Source organism: Saxophila tyrrhenica, assembly GCF_035928015.1.
Source record: "Saxophila tyrrhenica strain CCFEE 5935 chromosome Unknown scaffold_2, whole genome shotgun sequence".
NCBI classification, from domain to species: Eukaryota; Fungi; Ascomycota; class Dothideomycetes; order Mycosphaerellales; family Extremaceae; genus Saxophila; species Saxophila tyrrhenica.
The window spans coordinates 1,341,052-1,358,764 of NW_027041734.1; the positions used below are offsets into that span (position 1 = coordinate 1,341,052).

At 54.2% G+C, this 17,713-nt stretch overlaps 7 protein-coding genes across 7 annotated transcripts; 3 read left to right on the forward strand and 4 right to left on the reverse strand.

The window, feature by feature from the left end:
- Positions 1–1,182: 1,182 nt before the first annotated feature.
- On the reverse strand, positions 1,183–2,626 carry LTR77_001640 (uncharacterized protein; the record flags this gene model as incomplete). Its single annotated transcript, XM_064798901.1, has 3 exons — positions 1,183–2,153; positions 2,211–2,393; positions 2,449–2,626. 3 exons carry the CDS (start codon positions 2,624–2,626, stop codon positions 1,183–1,185), a joined length of 1,332 nt encoding a protein of 443 aa, XP_064663228.1.
- Positions 2,627–3,156: 530 nt separating this feature from the next.
- On the forward strand, positions 3,157–5,883 carry LTR77_001641 (uncharacterized protein; the record flags this gene model as incomplete). The annotated part of the gene is made up of 1 exon (XM_064798902.1): positions 3,157–5,883. The coding sequence occupies one exon, from the start codon at positions 3,157–3,159 to the stop codon at positions 5,881–5,883; it is 2,727 nt and encodes a 908-aa protein (XP_064663229.1).
- Positions 5,884–6,065: 182 nt separating this feature from the next.
- LTR77_001642 (uncharacterized protein) lies at positions 6,066–6,716 on the reverse strand (the record flags this gene model as incomplete). The annotated part of the gene is made up of 2 exons (XM_064798903.1): positions 6,066–6,659; positions 6,711–6,716. The coding sequence occupies 2 exons, from the start codon at positions 6,714–6,716 to the stop codon at positions 6,066–6,068; spliced, it is 600 nt and encodes a 199-aa protein (XP_064663230.1).
- An 815-nt stretch (positions 6,717–7,531) lies between these two features.
- Positions 7,532–8,275, forward strand: ISY1 (NineTeen Complex (NTC) component; the record flags this gene model as incomplete). The annotated part of the gene is made up of 1 exon (XM_064798904.1): positions 7,532–8,275. The coding sequence occupies one exon, from the start codon at positions 7,532–7,534 to the stop codon at positions 8,273–8,275; it is 744 nt and encodes a 247-aa protein (XP_064663231.1).
- Positions 8,276–8,950: 675 nt separating this feature from the next.
- LTR77_001644 (uncharacterized protein) lies at positions 8,951–9,828 on the forward strand (the record flags this gene model as incomplete). Its single annotated transcript, XM_064798905.1, has 2 exons — positions 8,951–9,717; positions 9,747–9,828. 2 exons carry the CDS (start codon positions 8,951–8,953, stop codon positions 9,826–9,828), a joined length of 849 nt encoding a protein of 282 aa, XP_064663232.1.
- A 573-nt stretch (positions 9,829–10,401) lies between these two features.
- On the reverse strand, positions 10,402–12,010 carry LTR77_001645 (uncharacterized protein; the record flags this gene model as incomplete). The annotated part of the gene is made up of 2 exons (XM_064798906.1): positions 10,402–11,694; positions 11,753–12,010. 2 exons carry the CDS (start codon positions 12,008–12,010, stop codon positions 10,402–10,404), a joined length of 1,551 nt encoding a protein of 516 aa, XP_064663233.1.
- Positions 12,011–12,321: 311 nt separating this feature from the next.
- LTR77_001646 (uncharacterized protein) lies at positions 12,322–17,163 on the reverse strand (the record flags this gene model as incomplete). Its single annotated transcript, XM_064798907.1, has 2 exons — positions 12,322–16,966; positions 17,039–17,163. The coding sequence occupies 2 exons, from the start codon at positions 17,161–17,163 to the stop codon at positions 12,322–12,324; spliced, it is 4,770 nt and encodes a 1,589-aa protein (XP_064663234.1).
- Between the last annotated feature and the right edge of the window lie 550 nt (positions 17,164–17,713).

Here is a 17,713-nt window from a genome sequence, read left to right on the forward strand (position 1 = left end):
TGCAGGGTGCAGCGATTGACAACACGCCGCCCTGTTCCTGAGGCTCGAAGAGGTCCTGGCCGACGGCTGAGGGTCAACGTTGAAGCTGTGGCGTTGGAGGTACCTCCTGGTACTTCAGAAGCACGTCGCTTTTATCCCGATAGGAGCCGCACCGCCGAGTGTTTTGCTTTGGAGCCCCGCATGGTCCTTTGCATTTGTAGTATGTGAGAAGCCGGCGGCTCGTCTGGCGCTGTCTCTGGGCTCGCGAAATTACATGTAGCGGCTGGTGAGAGAAGATGTCGGAGGGTTTGCGTTGGCCGTCAAATGGAAGAGGATTGATTGAGGCTCTGCGGTCAAGGCCGAGGTCGAAAAGCTTGGCCAAAGTGAATGTCGTCAGATGATTGATGACCACAGCTTCACATTCTACTGACACCTCCATACCTCACTTCCATCTCCATCGACCTGATACGTTAGCACATACTGATGATGCAGCCAATCTCCCACGCGCTACGGGGAGCCGCGAGGCCGGCCCATGCATCAATTGCACATAGACAAGCCCCTGCTTTGCAGCAGCGGCGGCAATCTGTACAGTTCCAACCGGCAAACAATTGGATCCAACAGAGACTATACTCCTCGGATGCCGTAGACCCTGTTGCGCCGCCCGAGTACCTTTCCGAGAACGAGCGCAGAGTCTTCGACATGATCAAGGATGGACTCCAACCAACAAAGCTAGAGGTAGGGCTGGTCCATCGCTCAGGCGCATATGACACTGTTCTGACCGTTCAATAGGTCCAAGATATATCTGGAGGCTGCGGATCTATGTACGCGCTTGACATCGTCTCCGCCCAGTTCCAGGGGTTGCCGGTCATCAAACAACATCGCTTGGTCAATACAGTGCTGGGAGACGAGATGAAGGCGTGGCACGGTGTTCAGATGAAGACTAAAGCGCCCTGAAGAGTTGAGAGACCGAAAGAAAGAGGTCAGAAACAGACGTGATCCGGGCCGCGAATGCACGCACCCGCGTTGATGAGGAAGGGGCTACATTCGGACATAACCTCTGGGCCGATTAGACAAGATGCCGCCACCGGTGAGATACAGCGGAGACTCATTAGCTCTGCTCAACTACGCGAACAAGACGTTCCAGCAGTGAGGCTGGTGAGGAATCGGGAAGCGACTTCACGATGACATATTCGAAGTTTGTATCTACGAGATATGGTGCCTCGACCTTTTCAAGTAACACAGAGGTATCACCAGCGCACTCAACGCCATACACGAGCCCGTGAAAAGCACCACTGTCTCGTACCTCACACTTCCATAGTGATGCATATTAATCTTACTTTTAAGAAGAGCACCACTAATCGGTCCAGCGAGCACGTTGCCAATACCTTTGCCGAAGTTGAGCAGCCCAAAAGCGGTGAAAGCAGCGGTGGGTTCACTGCTGATCGAGGTGCCCATTCGACCCCAGAGCGCTGTATACCCGGCACCGAAGAAGCCGTATATAAGCGAGAAGACGATGAGCAATTTGAATGAGTGTGCAAGCCCCCAACAGGCATAAGCTGCTGCGCCTGCGATGGCTGTTGATGCCATTGCGAGAATGTTCAAAGACATGCGGCGGTCAGAGAGCCAGCCAAAGGAAGCCTGGCCCAGGACCTGTGCGACGCTCATCACAGCTAGCAGGATAGCTCCTTGGGTCGTGCTCAGACCGTTGGCGGAAGCGTACGACGGGATGTACAGGGACGGGAAAAAGTACCCCAAGCCCATGGCCAGGTTCGAGACGCTGTATGTCCAAAACAGTGGTACCTTGAGGAAGCTCCAGTCGGTCCGACCTCCAGAACTTGTCTCTGTCTCCGGCAGTCGTCCTTTGAAGAAGGGAATCAGCGGCCCAGTGACCACAAACAGGCCAACGGCGATTGCTCTCAAGGTCGTCGGGTATCCGTACTTCTGCAGAAGCTCCTCCACGATGAACGGCATAGCGGCACCCGACACTCCAGATGCACTACAAAGAAGACCGTACGCCATGCCTCGTCGAACGATCCAGAACTCATTGACCATGCTGAGGATGGGGTAATAGAAGATGATAAAGCCCAAGCCGTACATGACGCCTTGAGTAACGATCAGTGCGCCCAGGGACCGAGCAAATGAGCCCGCTGCAAGGCCGAGAAGACATATCGGCCCTGGAACAACAGTCAGCTTTCAACGATTCGAACGGTTCATGCATATGAAGAACGCACAACCAACCCAAATCATCAGCTGCCGATACCTCGAGAAGCGCCGGATGAACGGGATGATGACCGGAGCAGCCAGATACGACATCCCAGAAGCGATCGTTCCGACGACGGCAATGTACGGCGAGTCTTTGAACTGCGGAAGCTGCGAATAGTAATTCTGGAAGACACCAAAAGACAGAGGAAAGCCTGGTTGTATTGTCAGCGTGAGGTACTCCCAAGCATACGCGTGGGTGGAACCAACCCCATAGCAGAGCCTCGAAGACAAATGCAGCCACGAGGAGTCTCCACGCTGCTTTTCCGCCGTCCGCAGGTGGTAGAGCCTGTGTGTGCTGCGTGGTACTGTCGTCGCCAAACTCGCCAGTCCTTGCAGTTGCGACATCACTGAGTTCGAAGGCGTTCTGGCTATTATCTTCCGCCATTGCACTTCTGTTGGTCTCCAGTGACGGTCTTATACAAAAGAAATGTCACGGAGACAACCAACGCTCACAATACACATGTGTAACTCCAGACCGAGGTCTGAGTCGGCCTAATTCGGCACACAACGACCGCCTTGATCTTGACGATTGCTGACAGGGCGCACGTACTGCATCACCGAGATGGATATGCTACATGCTACACCCAGCCAGCACAGATGTAACTGCCGCAGGTCAAGCCCTTGCTGCGATTCAAGACGCAATTCGGATGGACTTGCTCACTCAGAGTTACCAGCACCTTCCTATTTGGGTGGTGCGGAGAAACCTTGTCGGAGCGTCATGTCAGTTTCTCCTCCTCTCACATTGCAGTAATCCTCTCCTCACTCTCGTGGAATGCTGGACCGTAGCACCGACGACATTGATCGTCGAAGACTAATGATGATGGTATTATGTATGTAAATAAGATAGGTGTACAGATGTCCTACTTTCCTTGATTCTCAGTCTTGCTCTTGATTTACATGATACAAGTGCCTACCATGAAGCTACTCACCGTCGCCGTTTTGTCGTTGTATCTTGATCATGCCGTCTTTGCTCAGTCAGAGTTGTCCATCTCGAGTTTCGAAGTTAAATTCACGGAAGATTCTGGTGTGCTTCGGTCACTCCGACCGTCGACAGGCCCGTCGTTCGACTTCTCGCCCTCGGACGTCTTCCAATACCGCAATGAAGCCGGACAATACCACACCGGGGACTTGACTTTCCACTACAGGACGACAGGGTCATCGCAATGGCAGTATGGAGATACTGCTGCTTGTCGGAAGAAATGTCCGATTGCCTCTCATTCTTCAGCCGACGCCATTACGTCGAACTTGAATGAAGGACTACCGCATCTCGAATCCTCCTCGCTCAACGTCACTCGCAGCTGGTCTGGCCAAGCTGGCGATCTAGCCTTGTCGTTTACCATTGAGAACAATGGAGATGAAGCGATAGAGTTGGGCAGTCTTGGGATGCCGATCGAGTTCAACAACATCTTTACCAATCGTTCCGCCACAGAAGCAACGGAGAAGTGTGTCTTTGTGGACCCGTACATCGGTCTCGACGCAGGGTTCCTTCAGGTTACCAGATTGACGGGTACAGGTCCGAGTCTCGTGATAACGCCGCTGAACGATGCGTCCAAATTTGAGGCCTGGCAGTTTCTCGAGGAGCCTGAGGACGTGCCGTTAGGATATCGGATCCAAACCTACGAGGGAAACTATGCGTATCAAGTGCATACTTCTGCGCTGGCAGAGACTCAATGGAGAGATGCTGAGCCTTGGAATCCGCCTACGTCAGCTGTCTTGGAAGCGGGAGAATCTCTTACGGTGGGCCTTCGCTTTTCGGTTGCCTCCGGTGTGCAGCAGATTGAGGATAAAGTGGCAGAGCATGTGCCAGTCGCTGTTGGTACACCGGGTTACGTTGTGCCACAAGATCTGACGGCAAAGCTGTTCCTGAAGTCGAGGTCCGACATCAGTTCAATCAATGTGTATCCGAAGCACGCATTAAGCGTAGCTGGCTGCGGCACCTACGACAATTCTTGGAAAGGCTTCGACGTTACAGCCTCGCTCAAAGCTTTTGGCCGAGTGCGACTGGACATCGTTTACGAAGACGGCACCCACCAGGCAGTACACTACTGGATCGCGCACTCAAGTCCAAAAGCCGTTTCAGAACTTGGGTCTTTCTTGACACACGAGCAATGGTATACAAATACCTCTGACCCCTTCGGAAGAGCACCATCCGTCATCACCTACAACCGCACAGCAGATGACTACGTACTACAAGACAACCGGACGTGGATAGCAGGCTTGAGCGACGAAGGCGGCGCTGGATCATTCCTTGCCGCTGGGATGAAGCAAGCTATCGCTCCAAATGCCCCCGAGGTGGCCAAGCTTGAGCAGATGGTCGAGCAGGTGGTTTGGGGAAGACTCCAGATCTCGTCCGGAAACGAGACATATGCTGTCCGGAAGAGCTTGTTCTACTACCAACCAGAGCTGGTGCCCAATTATGAGTACGACCCGTACTTCAACTGGACAATCAACCCCGGAGAATCGTGGGACAAGGAGGCAGCGTATCTCATCGATCGTACTTACGACTACGTGCACGTCTCTGCGCTCTACTGGGGCCTCTACCGCGCTGGCAGAACGAATCCAGATATCCTGTCTCGACACTCAAAAGAATGGTACCTCTCACAGGCGTACAACACAGTCAGATACTCCGTCAGCAATACCTCCGACGGCACGCCTCGGACAGGCTACTGGGACGTAGGCCTAATGGGTGAAACAGTCTGGGGCCTCTTACTAGCAGACCTATACGCCGAAAACTACCCCGAAGAAGCAGCGCACATGGAGCACCTGATGCAAGCTCGCCAAGCCCTCTGGGCCGGCCAAGCAGACCCCTTCGGCAGCGAGATGGCCTGGGACTCAACAGGCGAGGAGGGAGTCTACTACTGGTCGCGCTACTTCAACGACTCCGCCACCGCGGACAAGTCCGTCAACGCCATACGAGGCTACATGCCGACGATCCCTCACTGGGGCTGGAACGGCAACGCGCGCAGGTACTGGGACTTCTTGTACGCTGGCTCGATTGACCTTGCGCGGATTGAGAGGCAGATCCATCATTATGGGTCTGGCCTCAATGCGCTGCCGATGCTGGATAATTACAGAAGACACGCGGACCCGCAGAGTTTGGACGCGATCTATGACCTCCGTATCGGCTATGGAGGGAATCAAGGTCCGTTGACTAATATCGACGAAGATGGGTTTGGGAGTATGGCGTTCCACTCGTACCCAGATACACTGATATGGGACGCTTATAGTGGAGACTACGGGCCTAACTTCTTGGGCCATGTGCTGGGCGCTGCGACGTACTTGGTCGACCATCCCACTTTCGGCTGGGTCAGCTTTGGTGGGAATGTGAAGGTGTCGGAGGATGGGCTGATGGTGAGGTGTGAACCGCGAGATGCTGTGAGGCGGCGAATATTCGTCGCAGCGATCAGCTTATGGGTGGAGATCGATGCCGGCACGATTGAGTACTTCACTCTTGATGCGAAGACTCAGCAGGTGAAGATCAGTGTTTCAGGCGAGAGCACCCAACGGACCGTGATGGTATGGGAGCAGACAGGAGGTGATGCCAAGGGGCCCAAGATGAAGCCGGCGACTAAGGATTTGAAGCAAAGAACGAATGGGTATGAGTTGACCTTGCCAACGACGGTCAGCTTTACTGCTGAGTGATGTCGGTGGTATGTCAGGGTCACGTCCGTAGCCTGTACAATACTTTGAACACCCAGCTTCTCAAGCCATGGACATCCTCCCACACGAGCGGCTCTGATGAGCAAGTGATCCTGGCGAAATCTTACATTTCCGATGATTGCACTGCACCTATCTTACATCCGGCCTCCCCCGGTATACCGAGCTCACTTGCGCGCCGGCTTCATGTTAATGCCGCCGCCTCTCGGATGACCAGAGATCTGTATTTGACCCAACTGATCATAGCTCCAAGTCTCACCCTTCACCATCAGCAGCCTTTTGTTGTGGGTTCCTTCACGTGGAAAGCCTCCGTCAGCCTTCCACGCATCCTCCAGCCTCTCGCGCTTTGCGCTCTTCTTCTCGCCTTGCTTGGTCCTCAGCTTCTCGAAATACATGTAGCCTGCGTAGAATGCTGGGTTGTGTCCACTACCTCGCGGGCCTTTGAAGGTAAGGAATTTGCTGATGTGTCGTGCTTGGACCTGCTCGGACCTGACTAGCTCGGAGAGGTCGCGGGCGAAAGTGGTCTGTTTCACGCCTGGTTTGCCGAGATGGTCGCGTATCTTCTTACGGACATCGTCGCAGGTGTCGAAGATCGGGACGCTATCGTCGCCTTCGCCTTCGACAGTAATGTCGGCAAGGTCGGCGGCGGATGGTGGCTTCTCGACGGTGACTGTGTCTTTGGAGTTGCCGTCCTTCGGCGGAGAAGACTTCTTGGAAGCTGGAGCTCTACGCTTCCCCTTGTTCGCGCCGTCGTCTTTGTGCTCTTGTGTATGTCAACCAGACCTTTCTTCAAGAATGGAAGACCTAGTTACCGTCATTTTGTCCATCCGTAGCGTGGTTTTGAGCGGTATTGGGGTCTCTTTCACCCAGCACTGGGAGTAACGTCGGCCATACTAGTGTGTTATCGTTTGAAAGTTTTGCTTGAGAGTAATGAAGAGATGAAGGAGACGAGTGAGGTGCGCGTGGGACGCGCGATTATTTACCTTGGGTCTGATCTCCGATCGACACTGGTAGGAAAGACGTCATCGGAGAGCGTTATCTGCGCCAAAACACGTGATTGTCAAAGGAAAATCAAGCTGTCACATGCTGAGGGCTCCTTTGTGATTGTCAGACGACTCTTCTTGTACGCAAGAACAGGCGAAACAAGTGAAGTGCGTGCCAGCAGGAATTGTCGTGTTCTATGAGCCGTTGTAGCAGCACATTCGTGGGCGGCAGCTAGTAGGTCCCCAACCGTGACTCAAGACAGCTGCATGGCAGAGTGCAGCTATGGCGTCCAGCAGCATCCGTAGGCCCTTTCCGCTGCGGTTGCGGCGTCCTTGCATGTGTTGTAAGTGGCCTGGTGTGTTGGACACGGCTCGGAGGCCTGCCAGATTGAGGTTCAGAGAGACTTTTCGAGGTGAATGTCCGTTGCCAAGCCAGACAACCGCTAGCGTCCGCGAACTCTACTCCAATGGCGGTATGCCGTGGCTGACCACCAACAGTTCTAATCAATCTCGCACATGTACCTCTACGACTAACATTTTGAGGACAGCTCCACCTTTCTTCCGGTCTCACTACAGCCATACGCAACCCATACCCCCAGCTCAGAAACACCTTTCATCTACCATTTCGCACTCACACCTGGACCTTCACCATGGCGCGCAACGCAGAAAAGGCGCAGTCCATGCTCTTCCGCTTCCGCGCCCAACAAGCCAGCGACCTCGGAATCCTCGACATCAACAAGACCCGCCGCCCCAAAGCCATCAGCGCGCAAGAGCATATCCCCACCTGCGAGCGATGGCGCGGTCAAGTGCTGAAAGAAATCTCGCGCAAAGTCACTAAGATCCAAGACCTTGCCTTAAGCGACTACCAGATCCGCGACATCAACGATGAACTCAATAAGCTGTTTCGAGAGAAATGGCAGTGGGAGATGCGGATACGCGAGCTGGGTGGGCCGAATTATATGAGGGGCGGTGGGAGGGTGACGGATGAGGAGGGGAGGGTTATCGAGGGAGGTGGGAAGGGCTATAGGTATTTTGGACGGGCGAGGGAGTTACCGGGGGTGAAGGAGTTGTTTGAGCAGGCAGCGCAGAAGGGAAAAGAGGAAGGTGAGGGCAAGAAGGGTGGGGAGGTGAGAGCGGATTTGAGGAGTAGGGTTGATGCCGGGTATTACGGGTATAACTTGGACGAGGAGGATGGAGAGCTGCTGACGTACGAGGCGCAGAAGGAGAAGGAGGCGTTTGAGACGTTGATGGCGGAGGATGAGAAGGCGGATCCGGAGTGGGAGCCTTTGCCGGGAGATGTTGGGGATGGGGTGGTATGGAAGCTACCCACGGCGGAGGAAGTGGAGACTGAGCTGCTTGAGAGGAGAAAGCGAACGCTGCTGGATAAGCTGTGAGACACCTCGCGAACACGGTTCTCAACACTAAGGACCGATATGTGGAGAGAACATGGCATGGCTGGACTCAAAATATCATGCAACGGCGTCGAGGGCGGTATCGCGTGATGGACCCTCCGTTCCAGGATACTCGCTGCTTCGCGACTGTGTCACAGCCGCTCTGCAGAGCTGGAGCTAACAGTCGCACAGCTCAACGATGCGGGACGTCCAGCTGGATTCACTGGTCGCTGTCGATCTGGCAAGCATCCCGACGAGCCTTGTCTGTCGATCTTTGCAGCTGTCTAGCCAGCGGAGGAGCGGTCTCTGGCCATATCACCGGAGGGGAAGGAGAACAATGTTGATTGTGTCTTCGACCTTTCCGACAGCTGTTTTGAAAGACCTTCATCCAGGCAGTGGCGGCTTGACTGTTACATAGACGTGTCAATATAAGCACGCCCATCAGACCGCACAATCGTCATCTGTGCCGTTCTATCTTGTGTCACATGCGCTGAGGCTCCTTCCAGAGTTGCAGTCCAAGCTTCGGCTGCAGCCGCTAGCGTTCCGAACATGTGAATGTGTAACTCCAGCATTCTAAAGTCTTAGACTTCTACCACCTCGACACATTGTAGTCGCAACACGATGCCCTAGAACGTCACTCACTTCCACCACCCCCACCACCACCACCGAATTAACACCATGGCCGACCCATTCGAAGTGCGCATGCGCTTCACTTCCCAGCTCCAACACCTCAACGCCTCCACCACCTCCGCGACCAAAGCCGCCAACTACGCCCTCAAACACTCCGAATTCAGCGACGATCTGCACTCATGCATCCTCGAGCAACTCGAGCGCAACAACATGAACAACCGCGCGAACATCATGTACTTCCTCCCCGCCCTCTGCGACCTCGCGAAAGGCCAGAACGAGCTGGGATACGTGCGCATGATGGAGAGGGATATTCTGCGGATCGTGGATCTAGTCGCGCCCGACGACGGGAGTGGAGCGGCTAATGTCAGGGTCGTGCGGAAAGTGCTTACGGCGTTGGAGGGGAAGGGGTTCTTGCAGAAGCAGACGGTCGTGGAGCTGGAAGACTGGATCGCTGGACGGGATGTAGCGGCGCAGAGTTCGCCTGGACATCCGACTGGTGCTACGAGCGCGGTGGAGCCGCCGGGGTCGGTGAAGAAAGCGACGCCGCAGTCGAGTGTGCGGGATCCGGTGTATAACCCTGGGATCAGGTTGGATAAGCGGCAGATTGAGCAGCGGATCGAGGAGGATCGGGAGAGGCATAAGAGGGCGAGGGAGGGGATATGGGCGATTTCGCAGAAGGGCGGGACGGGGGCTTTGGTGGATGATGCGGAGTTAGAGCGGATGGGGGAAGAGGGGAGTGAGGTGGACGAGGATGATTATATGATTGCGAGGGAGGCGCAGGAGGAGAGGAGGAAGTGTTTGGAGTTTGAGGGGACGTGAGAGATGGCGCAAGAGTGGACAACAGCTCTTACTGTGAGCATCTCTGTGCGACATTGTCGATTTTGCTGTGGGCTCCTGGACATGACCCGGAAGCTGGCCAGACTTGAGGAGACATGCATCGCAAGCCCATGCCAGAAACATTACCGCGAACCTCTTCGAATGACGCAGTGCACTCGGCCGACGTTTCATGGTAGCTCGCTATCGGCTACTCATCAAGGCTGCGGAGCGCCGTTGAAGCGTCGCGGCCTGATCAAAAAGGTTCCTGAGACCGCCCTCTCAATACAGATCGGTAACACTGCAGTATTCAGTGGGGAAGGGCTGCCAACGCTCAGAACGACCGGCATACTCTGGGCCAAGGCCCCCTGCCTGGACAAGAAGTATGCACTTCTGGCGGACCCAGTTGAGAGAGAAGCTCGCGCGAAGACGCACAAATAGCAAGCGTTCAACGTGTGCTCCTCAACCATGTGTGCCATTCCTTCATTACTCACGTCTGAAGTTAGACCGCGAGCCTCTTCACCGAGCAGCATTCGGACTACCACGTCCAAGCAGCTCTAAAGGCATATTGCGGAAAATCAAAAAAGCCTGACAATCCATGGGTCGCGGTGCATTCTCAGTCTCGCCGCCGATCGTAAATGATCAGGCAACAGTAGAAGCTCAATACATCATTCTCGGTCTACTTTTCAACCCGTAAGTAAGTCCGTCTTCGGCACCCCCATCGTCCCCGGCTCCTCAACATCAAAGTCCAGCCGATCCGGCACCTCGAGCCCATCATTCGCATACCTTGTCAACATCGTAATGGACTGCCCGTCACGGTAAAGCCACAGGTCCTTCGTCTCCTTCTGCCACAAAGACAGCTTCTCACGCATATCAAGTAAGATCTCCTTGTGCGCCTCACCTGAAGCTAGGTTATGCAATTCCTGCGGATCCTTCTCAAGATCGTACAACTCCTCCGGTGGACGGAAAATGTAATCCTTCAGAGTTCTGTTGCCAATCATGACGGGTTTCTTCTGATTCCGCATCGCTTCGAAGCTCAAGCTTGCGTACAGGTCGCCTGCGAACGGGAAGTCGAGCCGCCACGCGACGTTGCGGTGGTACTTGTACCTGCGCGTGCGCATGAAGCGAGTGGGCCAGTAGTTCTGGTTCTCGTGGAAGGTGTGGGAACCGAAAATGTGGTGTTGCCATTGGTCTTCTGGGAGGAGCTCGGAGGTCTCTAGGATTGGTAGAAGGGAGCTGCCACGACGAGGTGGGCTCTTGAAGTTCCAGCCGGGGCTGTAGTCGAGATCAATGCCGGCCCAGTCGAGCGTTGTAGGCAGGAGGTCGATGAAGGACACCATTTGCGGGTTCGTGATGCCGCCTTGAGCATTGGGTTTGCGTATGATCAAGGGGAGATGGACGCCGGAGTCATACAGCGTGGTCTTGGAATTGAGGAAAGGCGGTCCATTGTCCGACGTAAAGATGACCAGGGTCTCATCTGCTATGCCCTGGCGCTCCAGCGCTTCCATGATGCGACCGATTCCGATATCCACGCGACATATAGCACGATAGTACTCGACGAACTCTTGTCGTGTCTTGGGCAAGTCACTGATCCACTCCGGGATCTCGACCTCATCTGCCTCGAAGTGAGGAACATCGATACGATGACCGTACTGGTCTCGAGAATTGCCAAAGCCTCCACGAGTCCGAATGTCCCGGTGAGGGTCAATGAATCCGACAGACAGATGGAAAGGCTTCCCATCGTCCTTGGCCTTTTGGAAGAAGGCGTCGCAACGATCAGCAATGTACGCTACATCTCTCGTCCCACTCTCCTCCTTGACCTGCCATGGATACGCCTCGTCGGTGCCGACGTGCACTTTACCGATTATGCCGGTCTGGAAGCCAGAGGCGTTGAACAGCTTCGGTACGGTGTTGATGTATTGGAATGTTTGGAAGTGTGTCTTCTGCTGGTTTAGACCGTATTGGCCATTCTCATGGGTCTTCCGTTCATCAGCATTGCTCAGTTGTCGAGCAGATCTGCTTCTCGAGCACACGTACATGTAATCCACTGTAGATGTTGCTTCGGCTCCCACTGCAGGATGCTGTTGAAGCAAAGGCATTCGTAAACTTGCTTCCGGCGGCGGCGAGCTTGTCAATGTTGGGTGTCTTCAATGACTTGCAGCCGTAGCTGCTTAAATAATCCAGACCGAGATCATCAGCGATGAGTATCAACACGTTCTTCGCTTTGGAGTCCGTTGAAGGAGTATTGGCCTGTGGATGGGCGGCTCCTCCAGCCCTTGGTGTGTTGCGCGTCATTGTCAACCACTGGTACAGACTTTGCTGATGATTTCGATGGGTGTAGGACTCAGTGGTGGCTGAGTGGATATGGCCTTTTACTGATACATTGGCGTGATCGGAAGTGAGTTACAGTCGGGGTTGGGATGATTCAGTCGAGCTCGCAAGTTGGAAGCGAGGTGAGGTCGAGCTGCAGCCCACGTGGGTTTATGGCTGCAGTGTTTTGGCAGGGAGCAGGTATCTATCACCAGTCACTCAAATTACTGAACATTTAGGATTCATCTGGATGGCACAAAAGGTAGTCACATGTCGAGATCTCCAATTTCTTTCAGCTACCTGTCCAATATCTTTGCTATTAGGCATATCAGCTGAGCATTGTGAATGGCCTGCTGTAAGGTAGCATCTCCTAGCACTCTCCAGACCTCACGCTGCCAGAGATCGTTCACCTTCTGAGCAGCAAATACCGTAGCAAGCCTGCTCAACTTCGACCGCAATTCTGATGGTCGAACAGCCACCCTTCGTCCTTTGGCGACGAGATGCAACAAGACCTCAGCGCTGTACACGATCTGCAGGCCGAGAATGAAGACGCCTGGCTTAGTACTCCAGCCAAGCGCGCCGTCGTCGTTATTAGCCGCCTTCTTCAGCAGACTCTCAAGGCCGCTCATGACTTTCCGCGAGAGGTGATTGAGCAAATGCTGCGGTAATGCGAATGCATCCAGGCGAAGCAAGACTTCCGTCCACGCTTTGATCTCAGTAGCGTCGTCAATGTATAGGTTCTGTTTCTCCTCAGCGAATAGCGCCGTATCTACAGCTGCAGCGTTGTCTAGCTGTTCCTCGATCGTATGGCTGTCATCGGAACCAGGCGGTCTGAAAGCTCGCGTGTATGCTTCCGTGGCGAGTTCGACATCGTTGAGCCATCGTTGAACCATGAAGCGAAGAATACTGCTCCGGGCCTCGACAGGTTCCAGCACACCCGAGGGCCGCTCTAATGCAGAGACTTTAACGATGTCGTTCGCGGTCACCACGGCCAGCAGTCGAATGTCTTCATCATCGTCATTGAGGAGATCGTAAACAGCAAGGCACATGCGTAAGAAGCACGGAGAGCTCTCGCGGTTCAAGAACTCCCAAAATCCAGATCGAACCCTTCGAAGCGCAAATGCACCTGCTTCTCGGCTGTACAGGGACGACTCACTTTCACGCACGGCTTCGGAGCAGAAGGACGACCAGCGCTGTAGCTCTGGATGGATTACCGACTTGTCGTCGTCGGGACTCTCCAGGCGGTGGTCGAGCGCGATGACACCGAGCTGCAGCCCCTGATCTGCGTAGGCCTGGTTAGCTCCTCTTGCCAGCGGAGACGTCGGATACGCAATGACTTCCAGGAATACAGAAAGCACTTCAGGTGAGAGCTCGTGCTTGTCGTAAAGGTCCAACAAGAATTTTTGGGCTTGGCACTTCAGGCCAATCGAAGTATGATCGACAAGAATATCGGTGCAGACGTGTATTGACGAAAGCTGCACAACACTCTCGTCCAGGCTGTCTTGCAAAGATAAGCGACTCAAAAGCATTGAGCAGGCATCGGCATCACGAGGGCCAAGGTTGAACATGATGGTCTCCATCTCCTCAATATCTGCATGAAAGCGCCGCACCGAGGTAGTAGCAAATGCACATGCTAGACTGCGGAGCACCACCCCGTCGCCAGCTGAGCGTGGATTGCGCGGAGCACGGACCAGCATATCTTCCAGCTCTGACTCGACATCGAAGGGCTGTGGCGGCGTCATGCTTTGATTTGCCTGCGTTCGGGGGTCGGAATCAACAGGCTGTGAGGCTGGGACTGCTCTCGATCGACATTCCGCCACTGCATCGACGTATGCTGCCTTGACAGCGTGCGAGATTTTCCCGTAAAACAGCTTGTCGCATCGTGCAAGCAAGGCTACTGCTTCCGATATCCGCGCTGCTGGCAAATCTGACCTGCTAATTTGTTCATCAACTGTGTTGCGACTTTGGGCTTCTCGTGCATGGTGGGCTTCGACAGCCAGGTACTTGACACAAAGCAAAGCGCCATGAAGGGCGTTTTGACCAGAAGTCGAAGTAGTCAGCACAGCTTCAACACTCTTCAAGGATGTACTCTCTGGCGCGATCCTCGCATACACGCGGGCAGCCTTGTCTCGTATGTGCCATGAGGCGTTCGCTGTCAAGTTGAGGACCACCTCCTGTATCTCGTCCACTCTCGAAGCAAGGATCTCGAGACTCTGCAGGAGCTGCAGAGCGGGGAAGACGCCTTCACTGCCCTTCGAGTGAGTGGCACTTTGGGAGGCGTGCAAAATTTCCAGGACGATGCCTAGCAACTCCGGATGATCCTGAGTCGAGATGGTGGTTGAGGCCTGCCGGCTTTCGTCCAGATGAGCTTCGCTGGTGCCAAGCAGGCGGTCAATGACAGCACGGAAGAGCATCAGGCCGCAGTTGCGGACGGCCCACGGTTCCGATTGCAGGGAATCCGCGGCCAGTCGGAGGCAGTGTGCCACGTAGCGTTCAGATCGCTCGGCCAGGCGAGTGTTCTTGAGTGTGTCCTTGATACAATTCAGAGCATGGACCTGTGGTAGGCTGCTCTCTTGTGTACTTGTTTGACTGACAGGCTGCCGAGCAATTGACGTAAGGTCGTCAAATGCCTTGGCAACAGATGGGAGCTGTCCAGGGGAGATGAGCAGTCCGCAGACGAGGGAGGGCAGGCCAGCGGAGCGACGAGTGTTGATGAGATGGCCGTCTCTCAAGATGCCAAGGACTCTGTCGTACCACAGCTCGGTGACACTTTGGCCGTCTTCGGTCTTGAGGTCGTGGCAGCGCAGACAACAAGCAACCCAGGTCTGAGCGACTGTAGAGAAGGCGCCACGATGTCTTAATTCGGAGAGCTGCGTGAAGCAGAGGTCGCTCAGTGCAAGAACCTGTTCTGTAGATATCGTGGCCTGCTGGATGAGGCTCCCTGCTAGTAAGCTGCTTTCCTTCAGTGCACGCCAGCAGTAGCTCAATGTGTCCTTGGTCGAGATTTCGATAGTCTCATCTGCCTGTTCCGGCACGTATCCTTCAGGAGCATCGTCACAGAGCACCGGTCGAACGACAGTCCATAGAGAATGCAAGCAGTTCACCAACCGCTGTGGTATGTCTTCAGAATCGTAGCGACAGTCCTTCTGACACAGCACATATCGCAGGCTGGTCAGCAGACCGTGGAGAGGATATTTCTGAGTCGCCGTTGCGAGGCTTTTCTTGGCAGTGTCCAGCATCTGCTCCAGAGTGCCTACCAAGTGCGTCAAAACCGATTGACATAGAGCCATGCTCGAGCTCGGTTCTTGAGGCTGCTCTGCGCGCTCACGATAGAGCAGCGCGTACAAATGTGCCACACCGTCGGCTTGGTCAGCTCGTCCTGATGCCAACATCATACTCTCAGACCGCCCAACGATACCCGACAGTTCATTGCACACGTCGTTTTGCGATTCAGCATCCCGAACGCTAGCGTAAATGCCTAAGATTGCGGCTGAAGTTTGTCGGACATCGTCAAAAGGATCGAGGAGGAGATCGTAAAGCCCCCGTCGAAGTCCAGGCGTCAAGATGGAAATGTGGAATGGCCATTTTGCTTCACCAACTGTAGCCGTCTTCGAGAGATGAGTAACTGATACCGCATCGTCCAGTCCTGACCTCGCCATGATGAGCACCGTTTTCAGTGCGCAGATATGATGCTGGTAGCTGGCAGTAGGTCTCAGTTCCGAGCCCAAAAACTGTAGCAGCCAGTGCAGAAAGTCACGACCGTGGCAGAGTGAAGCTGCTGCCTCGCTGCTGACATTCGTCTGCCTGCTAGCCACAGCGGTAATGGCCCTCAAGCGGTCCACAAGCCTCTGCATCAAACTGAACACTTCACCACGAAAATCCGCGTCGCTATCGCCGAGGAAGACGTGCAAATAGCGTTTGAGCAGCCAAAACGTCTTTGCGGGAAGGGGACGTGTTGCTGAATGAGAAGTGATGAGTAGTGAGAGTCCAGTTAGACGAGCAGGTCGCGAGCGATCCCGGAGCATCCTGCCGATGGAGCGTACTGGGATCGAGATATGAGTCGAACAGTGTGAGATGGAGCTGTCTGCTGTCTCATACAACAGGCCATGTTCTTTGCCACTCTGCAGAGCTGCGTACAAGACGGGCGCATGAACCCCATCGTCGTGGTGCGTATGTCCGGTTGCGAGCAGCTGATACACTCCCAGGGCCTGCAAGAATCCCAGGTAATCATGTACGCTCCGCTTGAACAGGACCGGGAAGATGTATAGCCGCAGTTCTCCAAGGTCAACATTGCCTTGAAGTAATGTGTCCCTCATCGGAGGTACCCAGGCCGGCATCGATTCGAAGCCTGAGGCACCTGGCAAAGGTTGTGGTGAGGAGTCTTTGTTAAGTAGCACAGCGAGCAACTGGCCTGTAGCTGATCCCACGTCCCCGCGTGCGAGACCTTGAAATAGCAAGGATAGAAGCCGTTGAAACTTATCTTGAATCCGCATATCGCCTCCTCTGCCGTCCTCGGGTGCTAGCTGTGAAAGGATCCCGTCGATGGACACCACACCTCTAGACAAGAAGTGAACAGTAGCCTGCAAACATGCCTTGGTCCTACTGACTTCATTGTCCTCGAGCAGTGTTCGTATCAGCTCCGCGGCGACCACTTCACCCTTCTTCGATGGACCATCTGTCTTCAGCCAGGATGAGCTTAGAGTGTTAAGCAATTGTTTTGACGACTTAGGTCTTGCCTTGTGGCTTTGGTCTAAGTAGAGGAAGAAGATTCGATGCCAGGTGTCATTGGACCATAGGAGTTTGTGTAGATCATGGCGATCCGAGTGTGCGCAACCATCAACGAGAGAGCACAGTGCATTCCATGCCGCAACTCGATGTGTTGCACCAAGATTGTGCTGGGATGAAGTGCGCAAGACCTGTTGGAGTTTGGAGTTCAAATCGCTGTAAGAGTCTTAGTCGTCTTCGCTTGTGGCTGTTGAACACGCTGCTCACCGCTCATTGGGATTCTCTTACATCGTCGCTTCGTCAGCTCCAGCAGAGGCTTGCTGGTGAGGTATCAGCGTCTTGGAGTTGCGAGCAATCCATTTGAGCTGCTCCTCATCGAGCAAACGATCGTTATTATCCGAATCTTCAAGCATATTGGAGTTATGAGACCCCGATCGGAGAATGATGTTGCCAATGCAGTGCTAGATCAAGTCTCATGATGCGACTTCCTTCGAGAAGGAGACTCTGTATGAGTCAAGCTTCCAATAAGGAACGGAGGAAAATGAGCAAAATGGTTTCCAAAGCTGGCGCGTAGGCCTTTCAACTCCCCGTGGCAGAGAAAACCCCGTTTGCGGCTCGAGATATATGCTTCCTGGCTACGAGAAGCGAGGCTGCAGCGAAGTCCTTACGTTGTGACTCTTGTAGGCACAGACTCCATGTCATTGCTCGTTCCGATCTCTGGACAACCGTTGCAGAGATCTGCTCGAGAAATAGACAAAATTGATATCCGAGAAAGAAGCGAGTAAGGTTGAAAGTGAACGTGAAGTCGGTGTCGCCAAGCCTTCGGGAAAGACTAGTCCCGAATCGGCAGGACCGCGAGGTCATATCGCCAGAACTATTTTCTATGCCACGCCGACGCCATCAGTCAGATCGTCCCGCCATCACGAAGTCTTCCATTCATCACCGCGATCGCGACATATAGCA